Source organism: Nipponia nippon, unplaced genomic scaffold (genome assembly GCF_047370975.1).
Source record: "Nipponia nippon isolate SJK-2023a ecotype South Korea unplaced genomic scaffold, ASM4737097v1 scaffold_6, whole genome shotgun sequence".
Classification (NCBI taxonomy): domain Eukaryota; kingdom Metazoa; phylum Chordata; class Aves; order Pelecaniformes; family Threskiornithidae; genus Nipponia; species Nipponia nippon.
In genome coordinates, this window is record NW_028262380.1 from 13,801,424 (window position 1) to 13,814,411 (window position 12,988).

Consider the following 12,988-nt stretch of genomic DNA (forward strand, 5'->3'; position numbering starts at 1 on the left):
ATAACGTACCCTCCCTCTTCTTGGAACACCTCCCTTCAGTCGATTTTTCCTTTCCAGGATATGTAATAACTTCTTCAAAATGCACCACACTAAGTCAGTAAATGGACATCCTTACAAAGAGTAAAACCTAAAAACAGAAGATTTTTTAACTTTAATTCTGAATACCAAGACTGTTGCCTTTTTTCTCCTGACAAACACATGAATAGAAGTTTCCCAGTTATGCGTATATAAAAAGTAAAAAACACCGCATCTTTTGTGCTTAAATTTCAGAGCCAGGAAGAATGTTTAGTCATTTAAAAAGAGCCTATGGATGTTCTAGCAAAAGAGGAGGAGAAAAGGCTAAGTTGGTCTTATTTCTAGCCAAAATGGGACCAGGTAAGCAAAACTATGTCAAAATTTGCATTTACCTGCCACTTTACACCATTTCTCTTCCCCAGGTGGAAACAGAGAGATGGTTGACAGTTTTCACAACTAGAAGCACCCGTCAGACATGATTCTACTTCATAGATTTTTTTGACAGGCTCAAACACAGCTTTGGATGGTGGAGGCTTCTGCTCTGCCACATCAGGCTTGGCTCACCGCCTGGGAACCGGGCAGCACGCCTGTGGGTGCCTTTGGCTTCTTCCCAACTGCAGCCCAGGGGGATGGTCAAGAGGGTGCTCATAGCTGGAGTGCATTCAAATGCCTCATTTTCCCAAAAGTTTCCCCTTCTCTGTCAAGAATTTTCACTGATATCACTGGGGGGTTGGGATGGCGGGAGCGTTGAGTGATACGCAAAGGCAAATAGGATCTAATGCCCCATCAGTGGAAGAGTAGTTAGGGAAATAGCGTGAGGTATCCGAAATAGTCATCCCATGGCTACAAAAGGTAGTAAGTCACAATGAAAGCAGGGGCAAGGAGCATGTCTAGATTTCACAGATAGAAAACTTCACCTGGCATACTCAGATTTTACTGCTACCTTCACATAATGTGGAGTACAACTGCAATATCTCACACCAGAAAATTTTAAACATTCTAAATTGTATTTTTCAGTGCAAGCTGTTATCAGCGCAACATCAACAACTGCTCACAACGTCAAAGCATAATGAACAAATGTTGTACCCATGTAACTCAAGTTTATATTTTATGTTTATTTGCACAATACAAATCATTAAACAAACACACTATTTCGGTTTCCACTGTAGACTTTTATGTACTATTTTCAGTTGCTTTGGCTTGTCTGTTACTGATACCATCTCAATACCAGCCTTACTCTGGTGTTTGTCCTTCACACACCAGCATGGATTACACCTTAGTGTCATATGTGTAGCTATCATAACCAAATCAGAACAAATAGCATGTTTTGTACAGAATATTTAATGTAAAATGGAAGCTTGAGGACTTTTTGCAACCTTGCTGGGGTGTGAAATGGTGTGCCCTTTCAAAAAACATTAAAGTCACTATCTTCTGGATAAATAGTGGAACGATGAGTTCTGTATGCAGGTATCACCAGCAGGTACTGACTATAAGATCACTTTTTTCTAGAAAACACCAAATAAATACAAGCAATATATGCAACATAAGCTGTTGTCAGCTGCCTAGTCTAAATCATACCTGTGAAAATACAAACGGGCACATTGTGAATATTTAAAGAGTAAAGTGCTTTTAACATCGAGCAAGTGAATGCATTTAGTGTCGTACCACAGGCAAATATATATCCATTTTGGACAAAACAGTCTCCATGCAATTAGTCAGCAGCAATCCCCTGCATTCATTTATAATATTAAACTAATAGATATTACTTCAGTCATACAGGGTTTAAAGTCAGGATACAGTGTGTACACTTTACAAAACTCAACCAATGCTCTACGTTAGCGTACATTTTGAGCATTGCTACAGCAAGGTTTGTTGTTGTTTTTTGTTTTGTTTGTGTGGGGTTTTTTTGGGTTTTTTTTTTTTTTTTTTTTTACCTTTTAAGAAGCCAAACCTTTGGTAGTGTAAATACAGCGTACACTGAAGATACCACTGAACCAATATGAGAGCTCATTATGCAGCTGACAGGAATGGGAAGAAGAAAAAATCAAAAGCAAATTTAATGGCTTTATGCACTGTGCTCCTCCAGTCATGCTCTATTTTCACATGCCTCCCTGCAGGTAAGAGTTTAGACATGCAATTCAAGCAAGTGATTGCTTTCAGTTCAAAGACAGGCCATTTACTGCCAAGGCGACCCTCCAGAATTGTGCTGAATTCAATTATACTTCCTTGCCTCAAGTTCAACAACACTTTTTTAAACTCATTGCTTGCCTTCAGCACAATATCTTTGGTTATATCATCCTCCTCTATAGACTTGGTTCCATTTTTGCTACTGAAAGGCATGCCCACAGTTATTTCAAATTTGTACCGATCAAACATTTTCATGTGGCAGTTATGCTTTGTCAAATACTTGAGACGACACAATTCTTCCTCCTCCAGCGTAACATTTTTGGGGTCACAAAGTGGGTAGGTTTCGCCATACAAGCATCTCATCCAATCGCCAATAAAAAGTGGAAGCATATTTATTGCAGATTCTGCACTATTGTCGATTTCTGTCACGCGCACGTATTTGAACCGCCCAGTCCACGTCACTCTGTGTCCTTCCAGGTGACTACATAAAATCTGAGTACGTGCCATGTTAGTCTCCTTCCACGACCGGGGTCCGCAGAGGAAAGCATACTGATTCCATGTCAAGGTGGAGTTGTAAACTTTCATTCCCTCTGATCGATACACATAGAACCAACAGAACATCACTACAGCTGTAATCCACACCAGAATGAGTTTCACAATCGAGCTTCGAGTGAGGGATTTAACCATTTCAACTACAGAGAAGTTAACTTTCGTCCACCATCGGAAGAGCAAAGGAACAGTACACAAAACCAGAGTCACTACAATTTTCACGAGCTCCAGAGTCACAAACCACTTAATGAAATGGATAAGACACATCAGTGCAATGCCTACACCTAGTACTGGGAGTGCAAAGAGAAACAGAAAATAACCGATTGATGCACGAATGAGCCCGATGCCAGAGGACTCCCGCAGAATGACCACAGAGAGCTCGCACCACATAAAGCAGACCAGATACGGGACCAGGTAGCAGTAGGTGCCTTTAAAATTCCGTAGCTGTGCCATTCTAAAGAAAAGATAGAACAAGTACAAAAACAGAACGCATGGGATGCTTACATTTATCACAAAGAAATGGCCTATAGGAACAGTAAAGAAGGTTTTACCTAAGAATTTCAAGTAGCCAAAATTCCCAGGTAATACCTGCAATAGGGATAAGAAACCTGCTGCCATCTCAGTCATTAACGCTCTTCGTGTGTAAGGTTCTGCACACGTGCTTAAACTCATGTAACTTGTCACTGTGAAGAAAACTGAGATGGTAGCTAACTCTGAGCATGGTATACAGTCTTTGCTTGCTATAGGGAAGGAAAAAATGACAAAGAATACCGAGAGTAAAAAATAAATGTATGGCTCTAAGTGATTCCATCCAAAGTTCACCTCAGCTTGCTCAACGTCTAGGTTTGGTTCAAAACGAAGCAGTAAGTCAGTCAAAGCGCGGAAGTTTTCCCAAGCCTTACTGTCCTGAAAAACTTTCAGTGTGCAAATCACCATGGAAATGAAGGACAAATAGAATATAACTAATGGAATAATGAAGGCAAAAAAATCAATTGTCAGATTACTGATGATGAAGAAAAAGATGAGAGCATTGATATGGTGTGTGGGAATAATGGTAGACAGCCAATGCATTCCCGCCTTTGACGCAATATCTATAAGGTATTCTTTAATTTCCATAATGGCATGAAGCGGGTATTTTACAACCTGGAAAGAGAGAGAGAAGCATTTTATTTATGAGCAGTTTTGTATCTTTACATCACAGATATTCTTAGCTGAAGCAGTAGCAGTCAGTTGCCTAACCTCAGCTGACATGAAAAGATTTATAATTCAGACGAATGTTGCCAATAAAACGAGATTACTTTGTCTGAGATTATTAGCTCTATTTTGATTAATTCAGTCAGATGAAGCTCAGAGGCGATTTTGATTTCAGGAAAGATGTATTTCATTACCTTTGACACATATAATTAAATGGCTTCCTAGTCAAATATTCTGCTCCGCTAACTTCATACTGAAGATAAACTACATGGCTGCAGTCCTGTACTATCTTAAGTCGTTACTTGAGCTGTGAGTACTGTAGCTTAAAAGCACTTAACTCTGCCCCTGTTCTGCAAGGATTATGCTGTATATTCTGCTATGCATATACCATACGGGAAGCAGTGCATATGATTCCTATGCACTTACAGGAAGTCTTTACAGCTGTGGTTTATCTTTAAAACAATTCCTCCCAAACATCTAGGGATGCAGCTGTCAAAATCTGGTTTGTAAGCAGCAGAAATAACTTTAACTGGAATTACTACATGGTTAGAGGTTCTTTTAACTCCAAAATAGTAACCATACAGGATCTTAAAATTCTACCTATCTTACGTGGCATTTTCCAACAGTGTCACCAGACAACAGAGGAACTGCTGGATCAAATCCTCACCCTATGACCAACCACACACTTTACATACATAAAAAGGTACAGGATTTTTCAAACACATATTCAAATATTGCATCTGCACATTAGACAATCCTCCTTCCCCCACAAAAAGATAGTTTTTATGTTTTCCCAGAACTTATGCTTTTATATTAATTAGTTCAAGAGAAAGGCCAAGAATGCTTCAGCAAACATCTATGCATTGTGATGAGCTGGGACAACGCACACAATGACTTGGGCATAAGCTTATTTATTAGCGAAGGTATCCCGGTCCTTTGTAAATGCATCGCTTTCAGACTATTAGTTATTCAAAAGACCGGAAAGATAGACCCCTCCTCCCCCCCCCCCCCCCCTTTTATTTTCACCCTTACCATATGATAATGGACAACAAAATGACAACAATTACAACAAAGACTTACGTCAGCAGCTAGAAACCCACTGCCTGCCTTGAAATTTATACCAGTACTGAATGCATGCACCTTAAATCGGTATAGAAAACCACTAACAGTAAGTTCCACTATTCTTAAATTCCTTCATAATAGAACCTTTTCACACCTCAAGGCTATGGATAATTTTTCCCACCTGCTTGCTCCTGTTTAAATAAGAAAGATATGAAGCACATAATAACATCTATAATAAAAATACAGCAGTTATGATAGGGACATTTAAATCCTCACTGAGATGTAATGAAGGTAGATTGCCCTCTTCCAGGGAAAGCCATTATCCCTTTCTCTTAAATATATGACTCATATATATGAAACTGTAAACTTATATATGAAGTCAAGTCCAAAAAGAAATTATAGCAACAATTCTTGTACTGACCTATATAGTATAACATCAGCTTTGAGAGTCAAGTGCAAGTTATCTGTCTTGTCTGAAATGCCTAAGTTAAGATCCCTTCAACATAACCTGGTCAGTATTGCCTTTTTACCTTCAGTCGCAGCGGTAACTCTTCAGGAGTCTTCCCTGCCAATTCATCATCTTCCTCTTCCTGCATAATCAGGTTAGATGGGATGATTCCCTTTGCGTACTTCTTGGTAATTTCAACAAAGTCATCCAAAGCAATAAATTTTTTAGCTAAAAGATAAAATGAAGACTTTGAGTAAATAGTATCACTACGACACTGTACTGATTGCAAGTTGGAATATTAATTTTCTTTCCTGGTATTAAAGATGATCTACTCTGGGCTTCAAAAACTGAACTACCGATAACACAGGCTTACCTTGCAACTTGTTCTGAGATCTATGCTGAAAACAACAAGCTGCTTGTGCCAGCAATATAGGACTACTCTAAATCTTGTCAGACCAGCAGGTAAGTTTATTATACCGGGAAGCAGGAGAACAGAGTGAGTGAATGTAGCTTATCTGCAGGTGTCCCAAGGAAAAAAAGACTACTGGATTAGGTCACACAGTTTTAAATCATAAGCTGCGATATCTTTGGTAACTTCTTGAGAAAAGTCTTTAACTAGCAGACCCATTGAAAGGAAAGAATTGTACAGGAACACTAATTAATTATCTGTACATTATTAACGGAAAAACTGACTTCTGATTTGGTATTTAACAGTCATTTTTCGGACTTCAGAAGTTACAGACATATAATTATGGGAAATGCCCAATTATTCATATGCACAAGACTAAATATACATTACTTACAGTGTATTAATTTAATATGCTACGTGGCTATACAAAGGGCTTCCCCCAAACTATACGAACGGTGATCTAAAACAGATAGCCAGCAACAAAATACACTTTGCTCAGTTGTACACAGAGACAAAATTTATCACTCTGCCCTGGAAGATCCTTATCCACTCCCGTGAGTAGAAGGGAGGCAAGAGGTTACTTCCGAAAACCTTAGGGATGCTGCCAAACAGAAGATGATTTACACACTGCTTCAAACTCTTTTCACAGCTAGTTCCTTACATTAGCATGGATTCTAGTTTCTATGGTAGACAAGCTTGATGTCGTTTATAAAGGAGCATAATTAACAGCGACTTTTTTCCATATACTAAAGCAAATGACATTGCTGTAGATATGAAAGACTTTTGAATGACAAAAATCTGTAACACACCTCCTACACAGTAAGTTTAGCTAGTCAGCTGATACAAAGATATGAAAGCTGGCCTGCTTAATACTAGTTTAATATTTTAAAGAGACAGAAAACTGAACTGCTTCACTAAATTTAAAATCAGAGGATTAGTGAGTTTGAGCCTCTTAATTTTTTAATTTTACAAAAATGCTACATTTATAGAAGTTATATATAAATATATCAGCATTTAATATTGAAAACATTGTAGATACAGAACAAAATAAAGTATTTTTGTCAAGATACCTGCTACAGGAAGAGGGGTGTTGAAAAAGCTCAATGGAAAAACAGCAGCTTACAATCTTATCTTTTGCTTTAATCTCACAACATGGATGTTGCCTTTTGGTTGCACTTTTACTTTTTTTATTTTTTTATTTCTTCATTGCATGAACCCTTATGTCCCACAAAATACCACCTGGCATGCCTCCCAAGACACAAGAAAGAATTTATTTTGCTAACTATTCTTATCATTCACAGACTGTAAGGCAACATCACTTGCACCAAGAAATCAGTGAGACTCCTTAGCTGTTTTTGGTGGGGTTCAGATCAAGCCTAATAACAGATGTGTCATCTAAATTTACTGTCCTATTGGGACAAAATAGACAGTGGTAAGATAGTCTTTCTGGTGTGGAATCGGCAAGCAGACACGCGTAGAACCTCACAAAAATTCCTTAACGGCACTTTTACAGGACCATGGGACATCCTGAGACGGAAGGAGTTATTAACTTACTATGCATAGATGGCCTATCAAATGTAATGACAGGTATACTCCCAAGCACGTAACAACTGTCCATTGACAATGTCACCTCTAATCTTCTGTTGATACCTCCATTAAGGATACCCCAGATCACATATCTGCAAACTCATATCTGGCTTAAAAATTATCTTCCAAGTGTTGTCAATGTATTAAAACTGAAGGAAGAATCTCCTGCTGGCAAGATAAATGGAGAAACTCAGTGGATCAGAGAAGTAAATGCTGGAGAGTAACAGCTGTCTTATTCATCCACGAAAAGATAAAAGCTCTCTAGAGAAGAGGTAACAGCTTAACTCCTACTTCAAGTGTTTGATGAAAACTTTTCGGTTTTAAATGTTATTAGTATTTTGTCACCCAAGTGTCTCTTAAATTGATATAAAAAGCATATGTTGTAGATTCTACTTTATTATTCATAGATTTTTTTCTTCAATTTGGTTATGACAAATTCCCCTGCCTCCCCCATTCGCCGTAGAAAAAGAAAAATATGCACATCAATTTCTGCCTACGCTTACATGTAGGTTCATTTACTCTCCTGTTATTTCATCTGCCATTTAAGCCTTCAAAAAAAAAAAAATTGCCAGTTCCTCTTCTGACACTCTTTGAATTACTGAAGAATCCAGAACAAAATTACTTGCTTTGCACACACGCTCTATGAGCATGTGCCAATTCAGCTAAGGGATGGAAAGAACACTAGTGTGCTCCATTAAGCACCAATGCAACATAGCTCCAATGAGCCCAGATACATCTGCGTTACGATACGATGACTGGACCACATGTCCCTCCTCTTCTTTCACTTCTGTGAAAGCTAACATAAAACTGAAATACTCCATTCTTCTTAGGAATGTTATTTTCAGAAGTCACCTGTGTAATGAATACAGTCCTTGAAGGTAAAGCCCAAACTGACCTAATGAAATGTAAATCTAATCTTTCGGGGAGTTTAAACTTGCAAACCCCCAGATTTGGCTCACTAATCCCCATATGATGCTTTAGTTACACATAGTCTCAATTACAGATGTATCAATAAATAATATGCTTTGCGACATTTATAAGTGCTCTTCAAGAACTAATCTAGATTGCACATGAACTATTTCATATGACCTACTGCATCTCAAGAAAATGAGATTTTCCTGACAATGATTAATTGAACCTTATGTTAGATAATGTTCTCGAAAAACTACACATGCTGCATTGTTTACAATGCATTTTCTTAATTTAACGATTTGACTTTCCTCCTGAAGACCCAGCAGCATAGCAGCATTTCTTAGGTATGCAGGGCCAGGGAGAGCTTTATTTCAAGTCCAACCCCTCACCCCCACCATACCTTACAAAACTCACAGATTTGGGTCTACAAGTCTGACCTGTGTGTGTTGAGTGGTTTAGTTCTCCCCACTACATGAACTGAGCTGCTCCTACATTATGAAAGTTGTATCTTGGTGCATCTTTCCTATATCAATCTTGAACAAATATGAAAAGACAAACATTAATTATAAGGGAATGGCAAACAGAAGCAAGGCAAATAGAACGAGGGATCTGTCTGTGTTAAATGGTTGCATAATTAATTTCCTTATTGTAATCAGAAAGCTTACTACAGTTTAGAACTAAACAAAAAAATTATTGAAAGTGCACAGATTTTTTTTCTGAATAGACTGGTGAGTGCTGAAAGGGCAAGAATATAAATATAACAAATGACAAGCAAATTCCTCTTAGTATACTAATCACTAACAAGTGTCTTCTGGGAGTTCACATGCAGATCGGTTATTTACCTTGCACATACAATAAATTGACACTATCAGTTCATAGCAATCCAAATTTGCTATACATTCTTACTCTGGCAGCACAAAATTGCTTACCAAAGCAAAATAGAAAAACAAAACCACAGGCAAAGATTGAAAACAGCAGCATGCACTCACATTCACTGCTCACTAATCGCTCCAGCATTCTTCTCTGCTTCTGTACCGACTTTGGGACCGGGCCAGGTTGCTTCTCACCATCTGGTTAAATAACAGAGGTTTATGGAAAGTCAAAGCAGCCAATAAAAGTGATCAAACAATAACGGGAATGTTCTTTAAGCTGCAATATCTGGAGAATGGTATTTCTTCAAAGTCAGGAAAAGACAAATATACATATAAACAGGTAAGAGGTGGCTATATAGCTTTCCATATTCCTATTACCATATTAGAAAAGGGAACAGCATTGACATAGCTAACACGTACTGTCGTAATGGCAGAGTGAGCCAGGTGTATTGATGACTGGGTTTGTAAATTGAAATATCTAGTAAGATATCATCAGGATAACTGTTAAGGAAAAAAACCAAACACAGCAAAGCCATAAAAGATTTATTTTCCAAGGACAGAGAGTGTCGAATGAAGATATTTTTAATATTTGGTCACTTGCATGAGTGCTTAACTGAATCACAAGAGCTGGTGGGCCTTTATGAACTAGCTTTATTGGTCCAGAGAACACAGTTATTAAAAGAGAGTTAGAGTCGTTAACACTGTTACTTTTTCTTAAGTAGATCATACATCTACTTTTATCTCATGCCTGATTGTTTATAAAGCCCTTTAAGTTTCTAGCTGTATTCTGCCTGTAAGTATATATTTTATCAATACCATAAATCAGTTCATAAACAAACCTTCATTGTCAACTTGCCCAACATTTTCCAGTAGTTCAGAAACTGCTAATTGCTTCTTCTTTTTTGGGTTTAATTTCCAATACATGACTAAGGCAGCTTTCCTCACAGCTCTCTCCAAATCAGTCTCAGATGATAATTTTTTCACTTCTTGCTCGTTCTCAGAAGTGATGCCTCAAGAAAAGAAAAATACATTAGATACTATTATCCCACACCCATGCAGAAATGACAGATTTGCCCACAATTTATATTTCTCAGTTTAGACTGAAACTTCTCAAATTTCATTCATATCTTGATCACCGAAGTAAATTACGCAAATGCCCTTCTGTGCCCATTGCTTATAAAAATCTAATGACATTGGTTAAGTTTAAACTGTACTTCAAAGACTGCACAAGACACGCATTATCCTTATGTCTTGCTTCAACTTTGAAGTACAGCAGTTCAGGCAAAAGGTGGTGTGGATATGCATGTGACATGTAAAAGGCAGCAAGAATTTAATGAAAGTTTTTTTTCATTTTTTTCCTTTAAATAAGAGTTCAGATAGTTGGCAGACGAGAGGAGACCATTCCAAGCGTGGGAAGTATCATGAAGGAAGATGTGAATCTTGAAATGGGAGAAGATAGCAAAAAAGATCAATTAGGAGAGAGGTTGTAGAGGGGCAAAAGAATGAAACAACAGCAGATACGTAGGAGGTGTGTGGTAATATAGGATCTTCATGGTCAAAGAAAAGAAGCCTCAATGAAAGGTGGGGAGGGGAAGAACGAGCATGAATTCCACAAAGGAATTCAAGCAAGTAATTAATATAAATGCTTTTATGAGCAGTATAAGTAATTAACGCTTTTTAAATTACCGATTGGAACATGCTGTCAGCAGCTACTCACATACTTTTGCTGTGAACATTCCCATTATATTTTAACCTCTTTTTTTTTTTTTTGTTAAAATGGATGTAGTATTATTTCAGATAAAGTAGAAAGCACAAGCAAAAAGTCTCAGAGAACCCATACCTCTTCTGTCTGCCAGGCATCTACGCAACAGTTTGACAGCTTCTCTTCGGCCTTGCTTAGCAGCAAGGATGAACCAGTCAACCGCACTACAATTGTTAAGTTCTTCATCCTCCTCTTCTGCTAATCTTAAGAAGTGTTTTCCCACCTGGAATAAGTGGGGAACAGAATTCCTTCAGTTACTGAAATATAATCTACTCTCTCTCCTCCCACCCCCTGGAACTCAGCTAGAATAAATTCTCTGTGAACAAAAGGTCAAAACATTTGCTCCAGGCGCTGAAGAACATAACTGTAAGTCGATCTTCTGCAGAGAAAGATCAGTTTCCAGAACTGGAAGCAAGGAGGAATCGCTACACATTTGGCCAGGCCAATGAATTCGTTGCCATTGGTCTTCGAGCATCTAGCAGGATCAGGTAAAGTTCCCAGTGTTAAAAGCTTTCTTGAATTCTAAAGGTTTTCTTGAATTCTTTTCCTCCTATAACAATGGTCAGACAAAACTGCTGGCCTCATTTTAGAAACACAAAAATTAAGTGTAATAACCTGGTGCCCGTGACATGCAGAAATTCAGATGAAGTTAAGCTATTGACAAAGGGCCTTGACATGGAAGGAGGCGTCAGCAGTGAAATCCCCGACTCGTAGCAGTTTAGCCACTGAAGGTCAAAGCAAACTCATGATTAATTAGTGAATGGAATAAAAGTAATACTGCTTAAGCAACTAGCAATTTCAGTGATACAGCCTGTAAAAATCCTCCTATTTAGGATTACAGAAATTATAGAGCAGTTGCCTGTATTATTGTTTTACAGATAAGGAAAACCACCTCTTTTCTTCCTTCTGTAAAACTGAAATATATGGTAATATACTAGTAAAGATATTTATGCAATAGCATGAAACACTTCTGCTTATCATACCACAAGGCAACAAAATGTTAAATGGCAGAAAGTGGCCAAAACTACTGGACATTTTATCCACATGCCTGGAGAAACTGGGAAATGCTTTTGCTTGGTTCACTGCACTCCCTCTGTCCCCACTGTTACTTCAGTTACATTCTAGGAATAATTAATGCCATACCTTAAGAGTGTAGCTCCACAAGTCCACAGTATTATCTGCTAAAAAACCCCTGTTTGACAGTTTCTCTGAAACTTTGCCTTTGGTATTACCACTAAAGGTGACTAAAGAAATACCTTTATGAGACACATTATTCCCATGTAGATTAAACACACTGATCTCATCAAAAAGATCTTTTTCTTCCAGTAAAGGTTAGGTCTCCAGTCTTGCAACTGGTTTCATACACCTAAGCGGGTGCTCCAACAACTTCTACATAGATAGTTATTGGGTAGACATCATAGTGATTAAACCCATAGTACATACACAGTGAAGCTATCCAAAAGCATACAGAAATAAGAAAAAAAAAATTGGACTAAGTAATCCAAAAGTCAGAACTAAACAATGATTACAACATCATGCCAGAGTTCAACAAGCAGTGCACAGATATAGTGGCGGACCAAGAAAAGAGTATATAAGGCAGAAAAAAAAAATAAAAATTAAAGTTTCAGCAATTGCCTGGTAACTTATGGTCCAACTGCAGATGTACTTTCAGCTGTGTATTTCAGAAAGGAATTGCTTGAACAAGTTACATGGTAAATAACATCCCCTGACAAGAACAGCTGTTTCTTGAGCATGTTTATATTTATAGCCATTGAAATTTTGAGCAAAGCTTCAAGAGCAGTAAATGCAGCTCTTAAGTTTATAAGGATCTCTTGGACATAGAAATTCGTATTGCAACATAAACTAGCAGATTTTGGAATTAGTCATATTGCACAAGGCTACTGCGCAAGCAAAACGATAGCGTAACGAAATGAAGTGTTTTTTGTCTTGCCTGTGGGGGTTTTTTGTATTGTTTGTGGTTTGTTTGTTTGTTTTGTTGTCTGGGGGGGAATATTTGGGGTTTTTTTTGGGGGGTAGTGTTTTTTTTGTGT

The 12,988-nt window shown here is 37.9% G+C and overlaps 1 protein-coding gene across 2 annotated transcripts in view; it reads right to left on the bottom strand.

Moving 5' to 3' along the window:
* Window positions 1–1,110: 1,110 nt before the first annotated feature.
* WFS1 (wolframin ER transmembrane glycoprotein) overlaps window positions 1,111–12,988 on the bottom strand; it is a 35,264-nt gene continuing 23,386 nt past the window's right edge. For both annotated transcript variants that reach the window (XM_087737711.1, XM_087737712.1), the window contains exons 4-8: window positions 11,016–11,160; window positions 10,015–10,185; window positions 9,293–9,373; window positions 5,478–5,623; window positions 1,111–3,834 (exon numbers count right to left, since the gene is read on the bottom strand). In XM_087737711.1, coding sequence (XP_087593837.1) covers window positions 2,026–3,834; window positions 5,478–5,623; window positions 9,293–9,373; window positions 10,015–10,185; window positions 11,016–11,160 — 2,352 coding nt within the window. In that variant the 3' untranslated portion in view covers window positions 1,111–2,025. The remainder of the gene's footprint in view (window positions 3,835–5,477; window positions 5,624–9,292; window positions 9,374–10,014; window positions 10,186–11,015; window positions 11,161–12,988) is intronic.